The 25,131-nt window shown below is 34.4% G+C and overlaps 2 protein-coding genes across 8 annotated transcripts in view; one reads left to right on the top strand and one right to left on the bottom strand.

The window, feature by feature from the left end:
• RALGPS2 (Ral GEF with PH domain and SH3 binding motif 2) overlaps positions 1-25,131 on the top strand; it is a 314,686-nt gene that overhangs the window by 244,271 nt on the left and 45,284 nt on the right. The gene's annotated exons all lie outside the window — the stretch shown is intronic.
• Positions 105-24,223, bottom strand: ANGPTL1 (angiopoietin like 1). The gene is made up of 6 exons (XM_049700993.1): positions 23,906-24,223; positions 18,016-18,861; positions 6,726-6,919; positions 5,145-5,415; positions 2,327-3,833; positions 105-536 (listed from the first exon to the last, which is right to left on the bottom strand). Exons 2-5 carry the CDS (start codon positions 18,836-18,838, stop codon positions 3,646-3,648), a joined length of 1,476 nt encoding a protein of 491 aa, XP_049556950.1. The 5' UTR covers positions 18,839-18,861; positions 23,906-24,223; the 3' UTR covers positions 105-536; positions 2,327-3,645.

Raw genomic sequence — 25,131 nt, 5'->3', positions numbered from 1 at the left:
CAGTTGCAGCAGCTTTGCCAGTAGTGTTTCCAACAGCTGATATTTCAGTAATGTATTTTGTAAATTTTTTAGCAAACCTTAACAGGAGACTAATAATAAAAATCTTAATAAGTAACATTTATTTGCAACTTAATCCTCTATGCCCAACACTGTATACTTTACATAAATTATCTAATTCTTAACAACAATGTATAAGATACATGATATTATTCATATATTATAAGTGAAGAAACTGGGGCAAGGGAGGTTAAATTCACTTGCTATAAAGATATGCATTATAACCATTTCATGTATAGTTCAAAGAAAGCATTGTGGAATTATATTAATATTTTGGAAATCTGTCCTTAGTTTTAAATTTTGAGTTCATTCTTCAGTCTTTCCTGTAATTATGTATAGAATTACGATGTAATAACTATTGACCCCACTGATAAAATTGAAAACTGAGCTTATTTTTAGATGGCTTTTTGAGGAGGGGTCATGGCATCATCGTAAGTGGAATCATTCTTTTCTTATTTTCTCAGACACTAAATAAAAGACTAAAAAATTGTTAGGATGTAATCATTTTTAACTTACCATTGATTAATTTAAATATATAAAAATCATATCACATTAGTAAAGGTTTACAAGTAATTTGAAACATTTTCATGATTGTGGAAGTTTTTACAGGCTTATTATATTATTACCAGTAGGAGTCCTAAGAAATATAATGCTAGAAGAATTAGCACTCCTGTATCATGACTCATAGAGTCAAGTGAATATTAGACTGAAAATTTGATCTTTATACTCAACCAGGCTTGGAGCCTGAGGATGAGCTTGTTAGTTCATATCTACTAAATTTCAGGATGGTTTCTAATATTGGCCTTATCCAATATCTCATGTTTTAAAAGTCTACTTCAGAGATGCCAAGTTTCCTTGACATTGATGGTATCCCATTGAGTGGAGAATAGAGTCTAAGTCATTTTTAGGATAAGCTTCATTTCATTTATTAAAAATAACTAAGCATAAATAATCCTTCTGTAAACCAGCTGCAAGGTTATAGCTCAATCCTACTGAATGTCAGGCAACCATACCTTATTCCTTGGTAACCTGTAAAGTAGCTAGCTATCGGACCTTGCCTGCCATACATGTGACTTATCTAATCTCTGACAAGATTCTCATTAGGCTGAAATCCTTTACTATAGCTATTCTTACCTTAATTTTTCTTACGGCCCATTCTCTTAACTACCTGCTGTAACAGCTGACATAGCTCTGTTAGGTTTGCAAATGAAGATCATGGATCAGTGTAATTTTGCACCTGAAAATTTGGATATATTGTTTCTTTTAGTACATTTATTACTCACTCTATGCAAGGCACCGTGATAGGTAATGCAGAAAGTACATAGATGAGCAGTAGTAATCTGGTACTTAAAGGCTACTGAGTACTTACTAGTGTCAGGCATTGTTCTAAATGTTTTACCACATGTATTACCTCCTTTGATTTTCACAGTAACTACGTGAGCTCGGTACTGTTGTTATCTCCATTTTATAGATAACAAAACTGAGGCAGGAATACATAAATTGCCCCAGGGAACACATGTACCTGGTAGATTTGGGCCACAAACCCAAGCAGTTCTGCCTTTAGGACCTATGCTTAGCTATGACATAATACTGCTTCTTTTTTTTTTCCCTTTGCGGTACACGGGCCTCTCACTGCTGTGGCCTCTCCCGTTGCGGAGCATAGGTTCCGGACACGCAAGCTCAGCGGCCATGGCTCACGGGCCCAGCCGCTCCGCGGCATGTGGGATCTTCCCGGACCTGGGCACGAACTCGTGTCCCCTGCATCGGCAGGCGGACTTGCACCCAGTGCGCCACCAGGAAAGCCCAATACTGCTTCTTATTCCTTGATCTCAAGGAACTCACTTGCCTAAGTCATTCTTAAGCTTTCCAGGAACTTCAGAGCAGAGCTATATCACCTCTATAAAGGAGAGCACAATGCACCCTGTGGCCAAGGCAGTTAGCATTCAGCACAGTTTTCTAGTTTGTTGACTTTCACGATTCTAGCTTTAATAATATTCCTCTTCTGTGAAAATTCTCTAAGACTTGTCTTTAATAGGGTTTTGGATGTTTAAGTGAAATGCTGTAGTTCTGCAAATAAATGGAATGCCCTAGTAAAATTTTATTCAGTTAAGATTTGATGAAACAATTAGATGCCTAATTTCTCCCAGAAATCTTACAGCAGATTTTTCTGGTTCTGGGGGTGGTGGAGAGGGACTTTAAAGCCATCCCGAAAGGACCACAGGTAAAACAAAGAATAACATCAGGGTTTCAGGGTTTGATGTTCTCTTACCTTCTTTCACCAGAAGTTTTATTTTGAGATGTGGCAGAGCAAAAACATTGGTCGTGTTGATGGACTTGAGTTGTTCAGATAATTATCTTCAGTTTTGATTGGTTGAGCAAAAGTCTCAAGAGATTTCTCTAAAATTTTTAGTTCACAAATGAATTAAGGGAAGGTCAGCTCTAAGCAGAACATAATTTCTAGAAGAAAATTGTTCTGGAAGATTGGGAATAAAGTTGTTAGTTGCAAAGATGAGTTAAAGATACACACACACACACACACTGGAATTGTCAGTTTGGACTAGCCAAACCCCTGTGTATTCCATTCTGAAGCTGTTGAATCTCAGTATTGGAAAAATATCTAACAGTTTCTTGAAGTTGTTTTAGTCTCACCCGTAAGTATGCAGTAATGCTTGTAAAGCTGTCCAAGCTTTCTGACTGACTAGCAGACAAGTTTTTTCTAAATAGTAAAGATCAGTAAATTAGGGAGGGAAAAGTATTAATAAATAAACTTAGAGTTATAATTCAGTTCTTTAAACCATTGGCTCACTAAATATTCTGCACTTTTGTAATATCAACACTTTACTGATATAACAACATAAAATAGATTTCAGGAGATTTTGATGTTCAGCAAATCATATGAAGATAATATTGAAAAATTCATTTGTATATTTGTTTTTATAAATTGACCATTTAAATACGGCATACATTATTTTTTTGTTTTTAAAGATATGTATTTTAATACTGTGGGTTTCTTAATTCTTTTGGGAAATTGACATAAAATATATTGTCAAGAATTCATATTTAATCATTTCATGTGAAAGGCACAAATTCACTTCGAAGTAACTTTTATTCAATGTAGAATGTTGGCAAAACTAGAGTTTTCTTCTAATTTCCTGTCTATATTTTTATAAATAAAATGTATTATTTTGCTGAAATCTTAAAATTATTTTTCCATTGGAAGTTATAGCATTTTCATAAAGTTTTTAAATAAATTGATAAGGATCTTGAACATGATTGAATTTTGATTTAAAATAAAGCTAAAATTTGTTTTACATTGTGGCAAATATTTACATTTTAGAGAACAAACTTTGCCTGTAATTAGTCAATAATATTTTTAAAATAACTTGGATTATAGATACAAATAATCTGCAGTATATTAAGGGAAGATGAGACTACATTCATAAATCCCCTTTTATAGTTGTAGTAAAATTCATTTAAAAAACTATATCTGTAGAAATGAATTGTGCAAAATAATATACATGTAACATTTACATTTTTAGGAACTGAAAAATAGAGTTCTATGTCATTTAAATTGGAGACTGTCTCCCTTCAGTCAATAGGCTTGATCATCATTTGAGCTGCTCTCAAGGAGTATGAGCCACCTCGGTATTCAGCCCAAAATATTCCGTCTTGGTACTTGCTTCTGTAATGGCCTCCTCTGTACCATACTCCATTTAGGTTAGAGTGTGCACAGGCATTGTACCACCATCCTCCTTTATGAAAGTGGGCGCAGTTTCCTTTGAGGAAAAAATATAGACATCAGAGTAAAAGTTTCTTCTAAGTGTGGTACTCTGTAAACCATCAAATACTTATTCTACTTTTAGAACAATGTGAGTTTTTCTTACTGATTTCAGTTACCTTTATCTTCATAGTGTTGTTTCTTCATTTATTCTGTTACTGTTGCTTAAGTATCACCTACTTGAAAGATCACTTGAATTGCCGTTTTTATTTTGCCCTTTGCTTAGTACCTGCTTTTTTGTTGTTGTTGTTAAGTGATTTAATTTTCTGGCTAGCAGGGTAAATAAAATGCAAGTAGTTTTTGTGTGCAAGAGAGAGAGATTGGAGAGATCGGGAGGGAAGGATATGGAGTTGCTAATAAACAGAGTAAAGTTTGGGGAAAATTTATTTTCAAAATAGCAAAAAAATAATATGAAATAGTACTATTAGCAATCAAATGAATTTCTATAAATAAGGCATGTATTATGATCATATTTGTTTTCCTCTTTTGCTGGTGTGAAATAGAGACCTATGCGCTGCTTGCCAAGACACAGTTGAATGTAAAAATAAATCAACTTTCAGGGGTATGTCTTTATCAGAGCCAGAAACCTAGGTTAAAAAGGCAAAAGTGTGTGAAAATTAAATTAAAAATTATGTGATGGCCTAAATGAGTCTTTCTAAAGAGACTATTTCCCCTCTGAATAAAGCTTTTTTGCTATTCCTGTACCACATGCTGCAGTCGTCTTGCTAGTCCCCTTTACCAAGAAGTGCCTTTACCCAATGTACCCAAATGGCTTGTTTCCTTCACTCCCTTCAGGTAACATTCAAATGTTACCTTTCTTGGCCAACCCACATAAAACGGCACCCACCCCCTGTTCCCTTATTCGGTTTTACTTTTCCTAAAGTACTTGTCACCACCTAACAAATCATCTTGTCTCCTTGTAGAAAGTAAGTTCCGAAAGGGCAGGAACTTTGTTCACTGCTGTATTCCTCAGCACCTACAACAGTGTCTAGCACATGGTAGGGGTCCAGTGGGATTTGTTAGCAATTTTAGGCAGTTGGAAGTTTTATTTCCAGATGAGTATGTTTTGTTTCCCATCCCCACCCCATCAAGTTAGAACAACAGAACCTTGTTCACAGAGTTCACACTTTGGGATTGCCTTAGAGAAGAGCTCCTAAAAGCTGTTCCTTTCAGCAGGTTGTATTCTCTTTGAGTCCAAAACAACCTTTCTGAAAAGACTTTAATGGCAATACTTTAATAACAGGGTTCTATTTAATGCGTAGAAAGTGGTGATTCTACAGAGAATACACATCAGTTTTTTCTTACTCACCTGCATACATATCTTTATCTCTGTCCAGTGTGGTGAACTGTTTACCATTATGCCACATCATAGAATCCCCAGCATTCCCCTGGTAAGTTCCCAGGCGCAGTCTATAGAATTCACTTTCAGGTTCCAGGCGAAAGCTGCTATATTCTGCATAGACTTTTTTATCACTCCAGTCTTCTAATTCAATCAACAACTTATAATTATCTTGATTGCTAAGCATATAGATATTTTGCAGTCCAAGCCAATATTCTCCATCTATGTTTCCAAATCCTTTCTGTTAATAAACAGAGAGCATGCTTACATGAGTAAGTATAGAGATAGTAAACTTTTTATAGATAAGTTTTAAACATTTGATAGCATAAAAATATTGACAATTTAAGTGGTAATGTGACCTTCCACTTTTGTAGATCACCTGTTCTACTGAAGTCCCATATAATCACTTTGTTTTGTTTTGCTTTCTCTTAATTTGTCAGCATTTATTTGCACAACTACCTCCAAACTTTACAAATAAGACAAAGGCAGAAGGGACTAAAATTATTCATAGCGACTAAAAACATTAACTAAGTAAACTACCCAGGCCCTTAAAAAGGGTTCCTGATTTCTCTCATACTCATAAAAAGAAACAATTTTTTGTATATAGATACTGTCCCCACCATAGTCAAACAAATAGGACATCTAACATTTTTATGATATTCAGTAAAAATGATAGTATCTGTTCTAGAACAAATTATCTTCTTTGACTCTATTAGAAATAAAATTAGTAAATGTAAGAAGATAAAACAGTAATCTTCAAAGCTCCTTCTTTGAAAGATTGTAGGTTAATATTTGAAAAACATAATAAATCAATTAACTATCCTATTTCAGTAAGCATTTGCCATTGCAGGTATGCAGCAGAATATAAGTTTGGTAAACCTGATCTTAACGCTAAATGTATTTTCAGGGGGGTTGTGTTGCAGGATTTTTTCCCCTTGTTAAAGTAGAGGACTTCCCTGGCGGTCCAGTGGTTAAGATTTCCCCTTCCAACGCAGGGGGTGCGGGTTCAAATCCCTGGTGGGGGAGCTTAGATCCCACATGCCTTGCCACCAAAAAACCAAAACATAAAACAGAAGCAATGTTGTAACAAATTCAATAAAGACTTTAAAAATGGTCCACATCAAAACAATCTTTTAAATAAATAAGTAAGTAAATATAAAGTATAGGACCTCCAGCACATGACCGTTTTTCTAGGACTGTTTATCTCTGATTAAATGTACTTGATAATGGGCACAAATGTGGTCATGATTAAAAAAGCAGTTGTCTTCTTAGAAAATGAAATTAGGATCAGTCTTTGCAAAGAATTAAATACATATGTAAGTCATTCAGACTGAAAGGAAACATTTTAAAGTACATCTTCAGTTTCCTTTCTGCGTTTTAATTTTGACTTTAAAACCAGAGATGAGAATTGTCTTTCTGACAAATGCAGATAATGAAAAACAGATGGATAGTTTTTTTTTAACTGTGTATCTTATTTATTGCATATAATGACTATTATTGCAAGAGCTGCTTTGTTCCTACCTCTCCCCCACGTCTGAAACACTGATTTACCTTATAATTTTCCCAGTTTCTGAAGAAGTTGACAGAGCCATCTGTTCTTTTCTGAATAACAGTCCAACCCCCAGGATCCAAACTGTTCTCACACCATAACTGCATTGGTCCATTGCTGTTTTCAGGTTTGATCATATAAATCCCACTGACTGAATGTCCAGCTTCTTTTGCATGCTGACAGTCTTTGAATGGTCCTGTAATCAGAATATCTTTGATTGCCAGGAAACTTAATAGTAAAAAAGAGCCATATTAAAGTAATTTTTAGTCAAGAGTCTTACTTACCTTTGTATCTTTCTTTACAGATACCACTTTTTATGTATTGTGTATACAAGTTAAAGAAACTAAATTTATATTAAAAAAAAAAGCTAAATAAAAGAATTACTCTAGTCCCACTATCTGGAACATTAACTTGTTTTATCTTCCACTGTTCTTGCAAGTCTTTGTCCAAATACATACATTTTTGTATTGTTATAATTCTAACACACATAGAACATTGGATTCTGTCTTTTTATTTTAACAAACATTTCCATTGTCTCCATTCTAGCACCTACGGTAGCTGTAATATGCAATCTTTGATGTTGATATATCATGTTTATTCCACTGCCATTGGACACTGAGGTTTTATCTGATTTTTGCTATTATAAATAACACTGTACAAAGTGTCTTCTTATTGGCTTCATTTTTTCATACTTATAAAAATGTTGCAGGATTGATCTACTGGATCAAAATGGTACAAACAGCTTTACAGTTCTTCATAGTGCCCAATTTTTAGTTTCCAAAATTTGATTTCAGTGGAACACACTAGTCCCTTGAGATGCTCAGTGAAAATGGCATACCACAGTCAAATAAGTTTTAGACTGCTAAATATTATGTTACCCTTTCGGAAACACAATATACATTCACATATTAAAGACTGAGAAGCCCTGAAGTAAACCAGTTTCCCAAACTTTTGGAATCTTTTAACGTTTTCCCTCATACAACAGTTCATAAGAATACACTTCAGGAATGTTGGCAAAATGCCTTTCTAAAGTGTTGTATCAATTTATATGACTGATAGTAATTTTCTTATTTAATCTACACAATGACTTTCTGATAGTTTACAGATGTTCTATAGATGAAACAGTTAACTAACTAGTCTTTAAACCATACGCTTAAACCCACTTTTTTCTAATCCCAGCATCTATGCTCTGAACTGCTGTGCTACAGTTGTCCCCATGTTATCTCACAGTTTTATGAATTCACTCCCTACTTTTTAATCCACTGATAAGTTTTTCATAAATTTTAAAATGACAAAACATTTTGTAAAATCATTTGTAGAGTGTCTTGACTCTTGAACTTGTGATTTCCATATTTTTGATCTAAAGAAAGACAGCTTCTAGTTTTACTGAACATTATTTAGTTTCACCCTTCTCCAGTGTTTTGATGCTTTTTTTTCCGTAAATATGTCAAGATATGAAGTGGTTCAGAAATAAGAATTACCCTAAAGATGTATTAGAACAACCAAAAAAGTATAGAAATTTCAGTTGTCAAATTTTATATTTTACTAAAAATTTTTAAATTCTGACATGTAGAATTTTTAGAAAATGTGTGAAAGTAAGAGAGTTTAGTCAAGTAAAATTCATCCAAGAAAGTCTGTACTGTAATGATGATAGGATTGTTGAAATTTTGAGGAATGTGTTATCTATACTGTGCCAAGTATATACAGGGTCCCTTATGGGGCCTTATTGGGATAGAATTAATCTCATTAAATAAACAGTTCCACAGTTACGTCATTAGAAGGGATTCTTAGAGACTATAAACTCTTCCCTCTAGATTCCTCCTTGAAGATGGAGACTGTTTTTGTTTTTCTTCTGACTTCATGTCATCACTGTTTTAACTATTAAGTAGATGGTCAATACATTTTTGTTAAGCAAATGAATCAACTAAGTTGCCTTCACATTTTAAATAACAAGGAAATTGAAAACCACACACAAAAATCAGAGATGATCAATTCTCTAGTCCATGTTTTTATTATGTTTCAGGTTTTTAAAAATTATAATACAGTGACTTGTAAGCACTACAGATTACTATTAAAAATTTGCGGAAACTGGAAATATGTAATGCTATCTTTCTTGGGTTATATTTATGTTAGGTATTAAATGTCTTAGTTATAGAGTTTCAATTTGATTACTTTTTTTATCGTTTTCATTTCTCTTCTGAGATTCCAGTCTTGCATTTATTATGAACATAGTTTCCTTTAAGCCATAATAACTACTTTAAAAATTCTTGTTCCTTCTATTTCCTAGTTTGTTGAGAGTTCTTACCATGAATGGATTTAGGATTTTGTCAAAGGCTTTTTATTTATCTACTGACATGATGATATGGTTTTTCTTTTTTCTTTTGTTAATATGATAAATTCTGTGGATTGTATTTTTAATGTCAAACCAACCTTTTATTCCTGGGATAACCTCAACTTTGTCATGTTATCGTTTTTATGTATAGATTGTTTTGATTTGCTAAAATTTTATTCAGAATTTATGCTTTTATAGTCATGAGGATATTTGTTAGTTTGTGAAAGCTCGTAAATAGTTTCTTAAGCTAGGGAGGACTATTCTAAAAATAATGTTTGCCCTTTTCAGACTGGCCATAAATTAGATCACATTCCATTTAAATTCAGTGTGAATTATTTTTATGCTATCTAGCTTCTCAGTTACTGAATTTAAATTACAGAGTATTCAGAGCCTTTAACACAATGCTTTACAAAGTAGTCATCTTCAGTAATTTTGTTCCCTTTTCTTCTTCGTTGCTGACCTTGACACTTACTGCGTAATTTAAGGAGCTTGTGTAATAAATGTTTATTTAATTCATAAATTTAATGCGACTATTCAAAGATGAATATACAGTCATTTCTATTGCAGAAAAATAACGTATTCCTGAAAAATCTCGTGTTCTGCAAAACTGTGCACTAAAAATAGCAGCTGATGTTAGCTGTTAGCATACTTTGTGTTCAGCTGCAGTTACTTGTGGCACAGAACATTAATATGCTTGGGGAAGATTCCATATGAATCAATATGACCACTTTGTTTTGCTGATATTATTCTCCTTTTTTATCAGTCACGTATGAGCTACTTCATGTTACAAAAACACGCATTGTAGTCAAGTCAGAGAAGGGTAGAGAAGTTTAAATGAAGTATGATTTCCAGGTCCAATCTTAAATTATTTTGTGTAATGCATGGTAACGTGTTTATTTGCTTACTCACGAGCAAGAACTGTAATTTTTGGTTGTGTATCCACAGGTTAACCCACTTAGGTGCTCAAATATTTGTTGAACTAAATGATTCCTGGCAGCCACAGTGGTTTCCTCAGTTCTGCATTATTTTTCCCAGAAATGTCTTTTCTGCATCTATGATAGCCTAGAAATCTTTAGGCTCCAGGGTTAAGGAAACAACCATAGAGTCCAGTGGGAAGTGGGGGGAGAGAACTCCACTACAGCTTGCTGAGTACTCTGATTGAATCAGCAGGGCACCCGGGAACACTGGCTAAGAATTAGCTAACCTAGATTTGTGGGGAAGAGCTGGAGTCGGCTCCATCTGAGCTGAGTTGTGAAGATTGAGTAGGAGTTTGGCCATTAGGGGTAGAGGGTCTGATCAAGGCCACACATGGGTGAAATGTGCTGAGGCGTGGAGACAGAAGAGAGCTTGATGTTCCAGCGGAGTTACAAATTTTGCATGTCTGAAATGTCAGTGGTTGGAGGGTGGTACTTAGAGCTCTTGACGTTGGCTGTACGGTTGAAATTGATTTCTTCAGTCTAAGAATGCAGTCATCATAGTTGTTTACCACGTTAACCAGATTTTTTTCTAAATTGTCACTTTCACAATAGTCAAGGATATCTGAGGAGCATTGCTCTTATTTTAAAACCTATTAGTATTGTAGTTAAGGCACACATGAAGTGGTTTTGTTGCAATACATACAGATACCTCTCTTATTTCAGAAATTTGCTTATTCTATGAATGTCATCTTTGTAAATGTTTGCTCTGCACTCATTTGAGTATAGTTTTGACAGTTTACATTTTATGTTTAACTATATATTCACAAGTTGGACTTTCATTAGATTATTTGAATTGCTGTTAAAATATTTAGAAACATCAAGGTTTTGAATCTTGACAGAATATTTGTAAAATGCCATTTGTTCCTTTCCTGCTATTTAATAAGCCCTCGGGTGTTTAAGAAAACTGGGGAGTTCTGGGTTTTCTAGATCCAGCTTTGATTTGATAAGGCTTCAATTTATGCAAATTTAAAATTATCTTCAACTTTAATTTTCAACCCACTTTTTCGTAGTGGGCTTCATGTTTACAGTTTGGATGCCTGTTAGACTTGATTGATATAAAGGCTTAGGAAAATGTGGTTGAAATTCTTTTCCAAGACATATGGATAAAATTAGCAGTGCTCATAGCTGTTTTTTTTCTCGTCAGTAAAGATAGTAAATATCAAAATTTAGTATTTGTTTATTTTTATAAGTAAACCATTAACCTGTCTTAGCCCAGTGTATACTGTTGGTCTTGGCATAAATATTTTCTCATTATTAACTTGCATATCTTATTCATTTTCTGCTGTAGAATTAGGTTATAGATCATTCTTACATTAAATATTTTACTGCTTTCTCTGTACCATACAAAATGCTTAACAGGAATTCTTAAAATGACTAGTAAAAAAGTAGCAGCTTTATTTTTGAGAAGCCAGTTTTAACTTGCTGGTTTATATTATCAGAAATAAATTAATTGATTTATTTATGTATGATATTTGTATATGATTCAGGAATTTGTTATTAATGGTTCAAAGGGTATAGACTGGAAGTACCTTTCTTTCAAAATAGGAATTTTATTAACCTTTTGTTTGCATTGAGTAATTTTTTTTTAAATTTTATTGGAGTATAGTTGATTTACAATGTTGTATCAGTTTCAGGTGTACAGCAAAGTGAATCAGTTATACATATATCCACTCTTTTTTAGATTCTTTTCCCATGTAGGTCGTTACAGAGTACTGAGTAGAGTTCCCTGTGCCATACAGTAGGTTCTTACTAGTTATCTATAATATTTTATTTATAATAGTGTGTATATGTCAGTCCCAATCTCCCAGTTTATCCCTACCCACCCCGCCTTTCCCCCTGGTACCCATAAGTTTGTCTTCTACATCTGTGACTTGCACTGAGTAATCTTGAAATAGTCATCTTCTATGACACAATTGCATTCTTCTCAAAGCGGGAAAATGGAATTCTGTACATTGAATTTGAAGGACCAGTCTCTTTCTTCCTCAGTTTCTTTGATGATTAAAATTTGTATAAGACTAACAAACTCCAGTTAACAGGTCTGATTCATCATAGAAAGAAAAATATTGACCAGTCATGCCACATATTTTCCAACATGTATTTTTTCATTAAGAACCCGTATTTTGAACAGAACAGTGGGCTACAAAAGACAAGAGGTTTCATACTTTGAATAGCACCTTTACTGGGAACCATCTTTATTTAACCTACCTATTCTCTTTCTATAAAGAAACTGTTTAATTACTTAAAAGGAAAATCGTTTTCTTTTTGTTGCTGAATTCCTCATTAATTTTCTTACTTTGTCCCAATCCTGTGCTCTTTGTGATAGGAGAAATAGGACAAAAGACATAACCAATTTAGAGCTTTCAAATAATTGGTCAGCAAGTAAAATCTTTTAAGAGGTAAACTTTTTAATTGGGTTGTGAGTTAAGCATAAGGTAAGTACATTCAACAGCATTTCTGGAATGGGAAATTTGAGGCAAATACTTTCTAAAGTGATAATAGATTCTTTCTTGTAATAATATGAATTACTTTATTAATGTATAAGTTTAAAATGCAGTTAGCAACCTGAGCTTTTATATTGAAGTTACTTAAGAATATACCGATTATTTTTTATAAGTGGTTAATGGAATCATGTTTCAGCCCCTTTGCTTAACCAGTCTTCTTTAGTTTCTCTTAGTTTAAGTGCTAATATAAATATGCCACTGAAACCAATTGCATTTTTAAAATTTACTAATAGGAAACATTATAAATAATTGAAAATTAGCTTATTACCCACTAAAAAGCATTTTTTTTAGTTTCTAATGACTGTTTTTCAAATTTAACTTTTTAAGCTTACCTTTTATATTCCCATACGTGGCAAGGCATATATTGGAAAGTGCACTCAAAAAATGTAATAATGATATTCAGACTGTACACAAAGCATTTTCACATGCATCACCTCATTTAATCATCACAACAAACTCTTTTACAAAAGAAGCAACTGGGCCTAGGAAAAGCCTGGCCAGAATCCAAGTTTCCTGGTATTCAGATCTATTCTCTAACATACTATGAAGGAACTTTCTCAACTTCATTCACCTACAAGGAATGAACGTATTTTTATAAATACACCATTTGTAAAAGGAAAATGTTTTCTTTTATGAAAGACTAACCCAAAATGTAGCCAATGAATAACATTAACAGTTAAGAATTTTTTGATGGCAGTTTGCCAAGTGTATAGTTACATTCTCAAACATTTTGTTTTTTAGGTAGAGGGAAAGTAATGTTTCTGGAGATTATTTATTGTAAACCAACAAAAGTATTCTGTTATTTGGCATAAGTTCATAGTAAGTTTGTTCTCTTGAGGTGCATTTTTCTTATAACCATTTTAAACGAAAATATAAAATTGTCATTAAAACACCTTTTAAAAAAATGCTGATAAATAAAAAGAAACAAAATTGAGTTATTTGTAGTGAGGTGGATGGACCTAGAGTCTGTCATACAGAGTGAAGTAAGTCAGAAAGAGAAAATCAAATACCATATGCTAACACATATATATGGAATCTAAAAAAAAAAAAACAATGGTTCTGAAGAACCTAGGGGCAGGACAGGAATAAAGATGCAGACCTACTAGGGAATGGACTTGAGAACACGGGGAGGGGGAGAAGGGTAAGCTGGGACGAAGTGAGAGAGTGGCATGGACATATATATACTACCAAACGTAAAATAGATAGCTAGTGGGAAGCAGCCACATAGCACAGGGAGATAAGCTCCGAGCTTTGTGACCACCTAGAGGGGTGGGATAGGGAGGGTGGGAGTGAGGGAGACTCAAGAGGGAAGAGATATGGGAACATATGTATATGTATAACTGATTCACTTTGTTATAAAGCAGAAACTAACACACCATTGTAAAGCAATTATACTCCAATAAAGATGTAAAAAAAAAATGCTGGTAAGATATATATAACATAAAATTTACCAGCTTAACCATTTTTAAGTATACAGTTCAGTGGCATTAGTACATTCTCATTATTGTACAGTTAATCTCTATAACTCTTGTCATCTTGCAAAACTAAAACTCTGTACCCATCAAATAACAACTCCACATCCTCCCCTCACCCCAGCCCCTGGCAGCCACTATTTCTACTTTCTATCTCTACAAATTTAACTACTCTAGGTACCTCGTATAAGTGGAATTGTACAGTATTTGACTTTTTTGTGACTGGCTAGGACACTTTTTAAATAATACATATACATTATGCGTTTAAAGAGTTTAGAATGATCATGTACCTACATGTAGAGTGCAGTAATGTGAACTTCTTGGTGCCAGAAGCATATGTAAGTACAGCAATAGACATCCATCTTTGCCCTTTTTTGTGCAAGTACCCAAACAGCTTAGACATATTTTCCAGTCTGACATAAGAATAATATGAACAAAGATTTTAGCACGTTATATGTAAAGAAAAAATAGCACGTCTATTTATTGTTGCTTGTAGTAGTTTATATTTGATAAGAATCACAGAATATTAGAACTAGAAAGAGGTGTTAGAATCTTCCAGTCCAACCAGCACTCTCTCATTGTACAAACGAGAAAACACAGGCAAAGTGACTTACCCAGGGTCAATAACAAAGGAAACAAGTTTCCTTAATTCTGTGCAGTTTCCCTTGTAGCTAATTATGTCCTTGAATTTCAGAGACCAACATTTATAGAAAAAAATAAAAAGTTAATGTTTACTTATAACAACAAATAAATAATGAATAACAGAAAAAGTTATGCGCGTGCTTAATTTTTACATTAAGGATTGGTTTATTTGGGATGTATACACCATTGTTTCATTAAAGCAAAAGTCTGTTTAATGGGACCTTTGATATGCTAAATCCTCAGCGTGATTTAAGTCTGTAATACTAGATTTTTTTGCACTACAGCTCAATGTGTAATAAAACCTAGAACTGACACATCTCATTTTGCTTAGGCATTTTTCGTGTGTCAGTGTATGAATATGTGAATAATCATTTCTTCTAGAACTGGTGATACCTCCAGTTAAGATCAGTACCCACAGAAAATACTCCATGGCAGTCATCTCCATACTTACATAATTGTACATCCCATCAGCTAAAAAAAATTTCACACACTTCAGATATGTTTACTTATAAATTGTATGTAAAAACTACTGGTAAATTGTATACAGTAAAAGCTTACACAAGACATATTTTAAAAGAATATAAAAATTATTTTTTTTTCTTTCTATACCCAGGTGATCATTTCATACACGTTATTCCTTTGGAAATCTTAATAATGATCATCGTTTGCCTAATTTAATGGAACACTAGCCAGTTGTTACTGTTAGTTAGAACACTATAAAATGAATGACTCCAGTACAATAAAATGTGTTAAATTACTTTCATGAAGGTCTTTGGAATGACAACTTTAAGAATCTCTGTAAAAATGTAGTTATCAAGTCAACCAGCATTTATTTAGCATCTGCAAATGACACAGTATCCATCTACCAGGAAGGAGCTTGTATTATAGATGGAAGGCATTTTATTTAGATGTGTGTACAAGTACTGTGTGTACATGTGAAGGTAACTGATAATTCAACAGTGAATATAAGAAATGTTGTGTCTGTGTTACAGAGAGTAGAGACATTCTAAGGCACAGAGGAACCCTTTCCACCCGCCCCCAGCCCCGCCAAGGTCACCCAGTTAGAAATCCAGGATGTCTCTATCCTCTAGCTGCTTCCATAGATAATTTGGATCTAAGTTAGAGTTCTGGCTCTGAATAGAAATAAGGGACACATCCGTGAAAGACTGAAAAGCAACATGGATAGAACTTAGTTGACTGCGTGTGTGGGACAGGAGGGAAGTGTCAAAGATGAGCCAAGCGAATTCCAAAACGGGTAGTAACATACACCAAACTAGAGAAGTCAAAATCCATTTACCTGTCAATTTTACTTACAGAAATTTATATCCTGAGAGTATAATCATAGAGGAAAAAAAAGAAGAACAAAGTTAATTTTTAAAGTTGCAAGAATATTGATTACCATGTTTATGGGGGCGGGAGGGGTGAGAAAGACCTGAAGGTTATTACCAAAGTGTTAACTGTAGTTTATTTCTGAGTATTTGGATATTCAGCAAACCTTTTTACAAAGTTTGTTAGTGTTTTCTAGATTTTCTTTGGTAATTATTGCTTTTATAATAATAATTTACTTATTTCTAAAAGGAGAATGCCAGTTTAGGGAAAAGATTGTTTTAGGGTTTAGTTACTCATTTATTTATTCGTTCTTCAAGTATTTATTGTAGTGCTTACAATGTGCTGAGTACAGCATGCCAAACCTAATCCTGGCTAGATGTTTGAGAGAGAGACATGAAAAGACAGTTCACTTTCTTCCAGAAGCATTCAGTCTAGCAGGGAGACAGACATGCAAACAAATAGCTCCAGTGTAATATGATGTAAAAAACATAGTCAAGGCTTAGTCAGCAATTTGGGGAAGGAGCCATCTAGATACGTTTGTCTGAATCTGAGTAGGTATAACATTTAAGACACTATTTTAGCTAAGCCTTGAAATCTGCCAGGTTGACAGATAAGCTGAAAGAAGGCATTTCAGTAGAGGAAGCAGCAGCATGTGAGGTAATGGTCGAATAACCAGATGCAAACATCTAGCTTTGGTTAGAATCAAGAGGGAGAGCTCCATACAGGAGTCATCTGAGCAATGGTGATACTTGTAGCCTTGAAGGAGTATAGACCTCTAAAACAGAGTATCTTCAAGAAAGCCTTTTTAAGCCATAGGAGAAGGGAAAAGGTGCCAGTTGAAGGACCTAGAGAAGTAGGAAGAGTCAGAGTATTATGATGTGGAGGCCCAAGAAAGCAGAGATGTGAATGGTCAGTGGTGTCCACTGCTGCAGAAAGACACGTCCACTTTGTGATGTACATACTTCCAGTCTTTGTCTTTGTTCTGTGTTTTTGTTGTTGTTTAAAATTATTTCATAGTCTGTGCGCAGTTTTTTGTCCTGCCTTTTCAGAAAGTAAGTGAATGAACTGTAATTAATTTTTTTTTTTTTTTTTTTTTTTTTTTACTTTTGGGCATTTGGGTTTTTTCCCTTTACTCCAAGAAAACAAATCAACCTGTAAAGAATTCAGGAGAATGGCTTATGAGAAATTGGGTGTAGGTGTAAAAGAAATGTTTTCAGAAAGTTAGCAGTGAGCTTATTACTAGACTGAAACAAAGATGAATTCTTCATCTTTTTATTCTGGGCACCTTGATGAGTGACTGATAATGAAGGGGAGAAGGAATGAAATTAGAAACAGAGGTAGAGATATTAGGATCAATTCTCAGGTTTTTTAATGTATTGAAGACTTACTTATACTTACATGGTTACAGGGTACAATGGTAGGATTTTAGCTTTGGAAAATAGGAGGGATATCTTTTCCTCTTGAGACTGAGGGCAAGAAGGCATGGGTTTTGTGCAAATGTTTTCAAGATAGGAAAGCACAAGGAACCTAGGCCTGAGTAGACTTAATCTCAGCACAGCTGTAGGTGGTGCATGTGCTGAGAGTGGAGATAAGAGGGGGTTAATTCTAGGCTTTAGGAGAGTGAAAGCAAATTATTACATGTTCCTTTTGAGGAAGATGGTGATGGGAAGAGCATCAAGAGGTAAATGAAAGGATTGTTTAACAGTCGTGAGGATCTAGTTGGAGTCCGAGAGGATGGTCATAGAGGTTAGGAGTGGATTGTGGACTCATCCCTGTCTCAATGCTAGTAATTTAGATTGTAAGAATTTGGATGAAAGACTACTTTTTCCACGAAATATACTGTTTCTATGAACTCTTAGAGCTGAGAGATGTATTTAAGATCAATTCTTGGTTGATAGAAAACAAAAACAGAAAATTTAATGTTCATGTATAATTACATCACCAAAATGAAGAATAGGCATGTATTACGAGCATTGTCTCATAAACCATAAAACATATTAACCTTGTACTTCCATTTTTAACAGTAAGAGGTAACTCACCTTCATTGATGAACGTAACCGGTGGTACCTTGAAAGGGCTTTTGGTGGGAGAAGTTGCCAGATCAGGTGGTGGCATTAAATCTCTGGGGTAACCTGGATCCCTCTGTATCTCATTGCCTCCCAGCAGACCAGGAGTATACTGATAACTGTTAGGAATGTGCTGTGGCACTACCTGGACGAGAGGAGGAGACACATGGGGGTCTTGTCGGGAAAATATCCTCAAGCACTGTTCTTCCAACAGAGTGATCATCACAGACTGGTTATTGACAAGATCAGTCAAGGAAGCATATTTCAGCTCTAGTTCCCTGTACCTTGTTGCCATCTTCAGCATTTCTGTGGTGACATTGAGTATTTTATTTTCCAACTGGGAAAGTTCGAGTGAATTATCCCTCTTACGGATAATCTCATGTAATAGTTGCATATAGAGTTGAGTAACACGGGAGTTCATGTTACGGCTTTCTTTTCTCAGCAGCTTTACCTCATTGACAATGTTTCCATCTACATCCACCACCAATTGCAGGACATCTATCTCCCGCTTCTGCCTGGAGAGCACGTCCTTCAGGTTTTCAAGGTCCATCCTGGTGATCATGTCTTTAATGGTACCTGCATCTTGCCCTTTGGTATTGACACATATTGGCCCTGTTATTTTTTGTTCAGGTACCAGGAACGTGTATGAACATTTCTTTGCTTCCTCTTTGCCATCTGTGGCACGAGGGTATCTCCTCTGGGTTATTTTTTTTATTTTGAACTGTCCTCCTCTGCAATGTCCAATGCCCATTAGTAGGAAGAATAGCACACTTAGGGTCCAGATAAAAGCCTTCATTTTGAAACGAGGTTGTATGACGTCTTTAAAAAAAAAAAAAAAAAAAGATGAAGGGAAAAAGTAGAAAAGAATTGATATTAATCTACTTTTAAAGTCAGTAACATAAAAAAAGTATCTAAGGGAAAAACTGAATATCTATTGGTGTTAATAAATTGGGCCAGAATTAAAGTTATTAATTTCTTAAATTCAGTATTAAGCACCTTCCTATTTGTTTAAAAATTAGGTTTCAGAGATGAGCTCTCCAACTACCACCTTATTGTAATGCTTTTTGTTCCCCAGCTCAATGAGCAGATCTTGGTGAGTGCCCACTGTGTGCTGAGGCATATTGTTAGGTGCTGTTGCGGCTTCTGAGACCCTGATAAGACACTTTTCTTACCTTTAAAAAGTTCACTTGCTATCTTAAGGCTTGGAAAATGGTACATAATGTTGGTAAGGCATTAATTAAAACATCTTCTCTAACTAGTATGAAAGTTGCCCGTGTTTTTTATTTATATTGTGCGGTTTCAATTAAATTGGCCCTCTCTAATAAGTATCTTTTTTATCTATCAAATTAAAAAAATATTTTTAGACAAATCTAAAACCAGAAAGTTTTAGCATCATATTTTTTGTTTGTTTTTGTAACATGTCCTTTTGGGATTGATGACAAGTTTAAGAATGATAGCATGCTCACAGTCATTATTGTGGGTAATTGTGTTTCCTAAATCGTAATCATATATACGCTCTAAACTTATATATGATTCAGCAGGTTCATTTTTCTAACAGAAGTTCTACTGAACTTCATTTTAGTAAAATGCTAATAATTTTTTATAACGATTACCAAGGAAAGAAACTCATCTGTCATTGAATCTGATCGTTAGAGTTGGAAAGTACCTTAAAGACCATCTCATCTCATTCAAGACAAGACCTCTTTGCTCACATGGGTATGTTGAAAGCCAAGGCCACAGCCACACAAATAGGTAATATTAGAACCAGGTCTAGAATTCAGGTTCCCTGGCTCTTCAGTCAGTGTTTATAGCAGTGGCGCATACGCTAAAATGTGTGTTTGGAATGTTCCATTTTTGCTGTGGCAGATACATACTTGCCTTTTATAGTACAATTTCTATAGAAACACTCGAGGAAACCATAAGAGTAGTTCCAAGAACCAAAGCTGCTTTCTTTTTCTTTAGTTACCTCCCTAAAGAGTAGTAGCAGTTAGAATGAGTAAGATGTGTCACCCCATCAGGTTCATTAACAAGCTGCTATAGTATAGCCCACCTTCTCTCTCTTATAAACTTGATTCCTGTCTGCTGTTTCTGAAGGATGGCAGTGGATATACTAAGAAGTTTTCTATCCCATTTTCCACCCAGGTACTTGTTTTTTGCTTTGGGGAGCCAGGTCCCAAGTTGTTTATGCCTGCTATTAATAAATAGCAATGCAGCAATAACAATAGTTCATTTTTATTGGGTGCATGTTAAGTGCCAGGCATTGTTTCAGCCTTTTACACGTATTAAATCATTTACATCTCACCACAACCCTCTGAGGTAGATTATTATTATCCTCATCTTCAAATGAAGAAACTGGCATCCAGATGTTAAGTACCTCACAGCTTCTAAGACATGAAACCAGAATTTGAACTCAGGCAGAAGACTCCAGGGTTCACGTTTTTCAATAACAACTACATCATATGGCAACGTATTCTAACCTTTTTTCTATCACCAACACTGTAGCAATCCCTTATATTTTTGTAGTGCTTAACGCGTGTTAACTGTTTGCATTCACAACAGCACTGTGAAGTAAACATCTACCATTTTGCAAAGAAGTAAACCTGGAGGAGCTAAAACACTCAACTGGGATTCAGATCTTCTACTCATAACTTTCTAGACCTGTGATTTTTATCCTCGTCATGTAGTAACTGCAGAGGAGTCTTAACTTTGTGTTCCGTGTCTTTTACAGTCTTTTCGTGGTTTGTATCTCTTTACATTGACCCATTAACTTAATTATGCACAGGTATTTGTGGATCATTTTTATATCCCAGACTTTTCTGCTGTCACTCCTTTCCCTCCATATGTATTCTGTTAGCTGATAGTTACCTGTCTAACTTGATTATGAAGCCTCCTAAAATTAAAGGTTGTATCAATGAAATATGGACTCTTCAACTAGAGTCATAAAGATGACTACTGCTTTCTAAGACCATGTCTCCTTACTTCGGTGTTTTCAAATGAAATGAGTAATGTTTGCAAAACAGGTGATAATGAAAATAAAGCAAAGAATGGATGGAATGTACAGAATTCTTTTTCTTTTCCTAACATAAGATAGGAAGGAGGTGCATAGTAATATTCCATGTTTGTGTCAAAGGCTTTCTGTTTGCTGACTGAGAGCCAGAAGTACACTTGGATGAGTACTTTTAGTTTTTTGCTTTCATACTTCGCCTTCTGACATTAGTAGAAAACTTAGACCGAGTGTCATCTATTTTATTTAAAAAGGACTCTAGTTAACTATACTAGAGTTACCTGTACCAAAAACCAATAAAATATTTCTTGTTATACTTGCAGATTCATAGAATTTAGATATGGTTTATTTTTAAAACTGCAGACAGTAAAATAGAAGCCATCAGCCTGCTGGGTAAACGTATAGCATTTCTCCTGCGTAGTTAACGTATCCAGTGTTCAGATGCACTCATTTCAGTCACTTCAGGAATGGAATGGAAACTCTTAGATCATAAAATTATTTTATCTAAATAAACTAGTATGAAATAAGCTACCAAAACAAGGAAAATTCAGAGAGTATCATGAAACCTCAAAACATGTAGACTTTTCTGAACAGTATTCCGACTGAAGATCTTGTATTCCTATCAGACACAGATTTTTATAGAACTAAGAGCATATAATGCAAGTCTGCTAATGTGACTTTGTATCCGTGTTATCATGGAAGAACAAAAATGTGAAAATACAAATCTAAATTAAAATAGCAATAGCTTCCTTTTGGTGTGTTCTGCCTTGGCTCTTTGTGGGTTCCTGTATAATTAAATCATAAGATGAATTCTTGTCTACCATAAGAGACTCTGACCTAAGTTAATATTTAAAGGAGACAACCAAAAGTTTATTTTTTAAAAAAACAAATACAATTCCCTTAACCTTTACAAAAGTCATGACTTCGTTGTCACCTAAAGCTGAATAAGGAACCACACTTCTTAAGGAGTAGACTAGCTACATCATGAGTAAAGAAGGAGTTTTTTAAATACATTTCTGTTTACCTTTTATGAAAACATTCTCTTATTTGTATTTTCCCACATATGTTCAGTTTTTAAAGTGAAAGATCCATAAATCTGTGTTACATCATAAAACCTTTCTGTATATGTTAAAATTTTCCTAGGTCCCACGAGAATGTTGTAAATTAGTCACAGTATACTTAAGTTTAAATCTATGTCTTTGCTTGGTTGTTTTTAGGGGGGGGAGAAAAAAAGCCTTCCATGCTTTGAGTTAATTTTATTGGTACTATTTCTCTTCATAGTTGCTACATTGCCAGCTAGTAGGGAGAAGAAATGAAAGTTAGGATATACTTCCTTTCAGATGGTAAACACATAGAGGCATTTAACTGGCTGTGTCACGCACTGAAAACAGCATGAGGCAATGAACTTAAATTTATGAAGCACCAAAGATACCTTAGATAAAGACTTCTAGATTGTGAATTATGTTCTGGGAAGAGACTTGAGAACAGTTTCATCCCCTGGAGATATTTAAGGAAGGGATAAATAGTTATCTGGGTTTCAGATTAAATGCTTGCCTAAGGCTTCAGTAAGAACTGAGGTTTAACTGAGGTCCTGTATTTTCATAGCGACAACAACAAAAAAAGAAAGAGATGACAGTATTTCAGATCTAGTATTGTTTGGAAATTTTATCGGAATTTCTTGTAAAATATGTTTAACAGAGATCCTCCCAGTATTGAGAGTTTTGAATCTTTAAGGAAAGGACATGAAAGTAGAAGAAATCCTATTTAGCTCTACCATTTTTTGCTTGTTGAAGATTCTTACCTTGAATTTCTTTGATTTTTAAAAGGACAGAGGACCCCCAGATCATAACAAATTTAAGTGTCTTTGGTGTTAAAGCTCATTGTTGGTAACTAGTAATTTTATTTTTCATAATTCTAGTAATACAATTAAACAAAGCCCCCAGATAGAATATTGAAAGAATCGTGTTTGTTGACCTATATTTTTGGTCTTTTAATTATGTATTTAAGTAATTGTATCTTCTGGGTTCTTAGTTGCTATTGTTAATGCTGACGACTTACACAATACTTCTATCACATTTTATTTCTTCTCCTCAATTCTAATCTGTAAGGTTTTAGGATTTTTTAATGTATCAATCGCTTTGCTTTTTCACATAATTCCAGTTGTAGCAGTTTTAATTTCTGTTGCCCAAGTTAAAGTACTGTTGCATATAAGCCTATGAAACTATTTAAAAATTTGAGTTTTAGCAAGAAATACTGTAGACTTGTTTTAAATCTTTAATATTTAGTAATATGAAATATTAATATTTAGGTTATATTTGGTTATGCTATAATTGAGGTATTGTTGCAGAGCCTTTCAGTTAATTTTATATCTTCTTAGCTGTGTTTTGTAGCTATACTTTAAGATATCTTCACAGTATATGTAAATCTTTAGCATATACACTGTAGCTATGTAAAGAGAAACAAACCATGTTTACATCTATTTTCTTTAGTCTGTATCCCTTTGTTTTTAATCACTGTGCTGTAAATCTTATACATTTAATCTGTTACTTGTTAAAATTTCTAATGTCACTAAAGTACTTGTTTTCTGAAACCCAGCATGTATGCATCCGTCTATAAACATATACACTAAATACCATTAAATTGAACCTCAAATAATTCATTAATCATCATAAAGTATATAATGACCAGTTTTATATAAAGTTGCAAAACAAAACCTTTTTCAGACTAAACAAATTGTAGTATATTCCAAAATTCTTTGCTTAATAAGAGATTTTGAAATTTCTACTACAAATGTAAAATAATTATACATTTCAACATACATAGAATTTTTAAATAAAAGTAAAAGAAATATTATAATACCTTTTGCATCTGTTGATAAAGCAAACCCAGAGACTTGCTGCTCTTACTCTTGCTTTTAAAAATCAGTGAAGTTTGTTCGTCTGTGACTTTAATGGCAACTGCATTTTTGTTTTGGACCGTTGAATCCAAGCTGTACTAAGGAACTTCTTTTTCTTCTTACAGCACAAATCAATTGAATTTGACAAGCCACCTATGTAATTTTAAGTAGTATAGTGGAAGTTCCTGGTCTGCGGGCTGTCTTTAATCCAGCAGAGAAAGCATTGTGGCTTTGCTCTGTCTGCCACATGGAGAAATTCAGTAACCAGCTGCAGCTGACCCAGATTGTATATACAGTACCCTTGAATAGTGATTCCCTCTCTTTCTCAGGAGACTCGAGTTCAGCCCACATATTACGTCACCAAAAATTTGCTGGAGACTTGGGGGGAAAATCTCTTTAGGATTTCCTCTCTGTAGCTTTAAATAGGGGTGGGGGTAGTGTGATCAGCAGGAGGTTGAAAAGCTCCGAACAAGGAGAGACTGTGCAGGTTGAAGGAAGGGCACCATCTGGAAACAAACTATCATAGTTCAGCGGGCAATTATAAAACAAACATTTTAGTCTGCTGCCCAGAGATCTTTTAAGTTGAACACTGAAAAAATAGTGCTCAACTTCACTTAGAAGTAGGCGCAGGCTGATGAGTTTGTTTTTTATTACAAAGAACAAGAGTTAGACTCTGTTCTAAGAGGCAGTCCCCTAAATAATATAATACTCTTTATAGCCTAGAAGAATTTCTAAACATTGAGTCGCCAGTTCAGAAGTTTTTAAAGTTGTAAGAAACCTGATGTTGTAATATGTTATATCTTACTGTGTAATGTTGCTGAGATAAAACTGTTCATTTTTTTAATTCTAATGTTATATAATTAAATTCTGATGTTATATAATGTCACTGCCTCCCATTCTGCAGCATGACTCCTCTTGCCTGAATACGGTTATTCTTATGAGTTGATGCTGTGATTTAAAAGCAAACATAACCCTGGCCTGAGTGGGAGAAAAAAGAGAATTCTGACTCCCCGCTGGCTATGGGAACTTAGACAAGTCACTTTACCTACCTCTGGCCCAGTTCTTCTGCTATGAAATTAGGGTGCTGGAGAGGGAATTAGTAATTGTTGAGTACCAACTATGCTTTTATATTTCATTAAATCAAGAATGTTGATGAACTCAGTGGCTGAGGAGACACAGATTTAGACAT

Source organism: Orcinus orca, chromosome 1 (genome assembly GCF_937001465.1).
Source record: "Orcinus orca chromosome 1, mOrcOrc1.1, whole genome shotgun sequence".
NCBI lineage: Eukaryota > Metazoa > Chordata > Mammalia > Artiodactyla > Delphinidae > Orcinus > Orcinus orca.
This window is presented reverse-complemented; position numbering and strand designations above follow the sequence as displayed.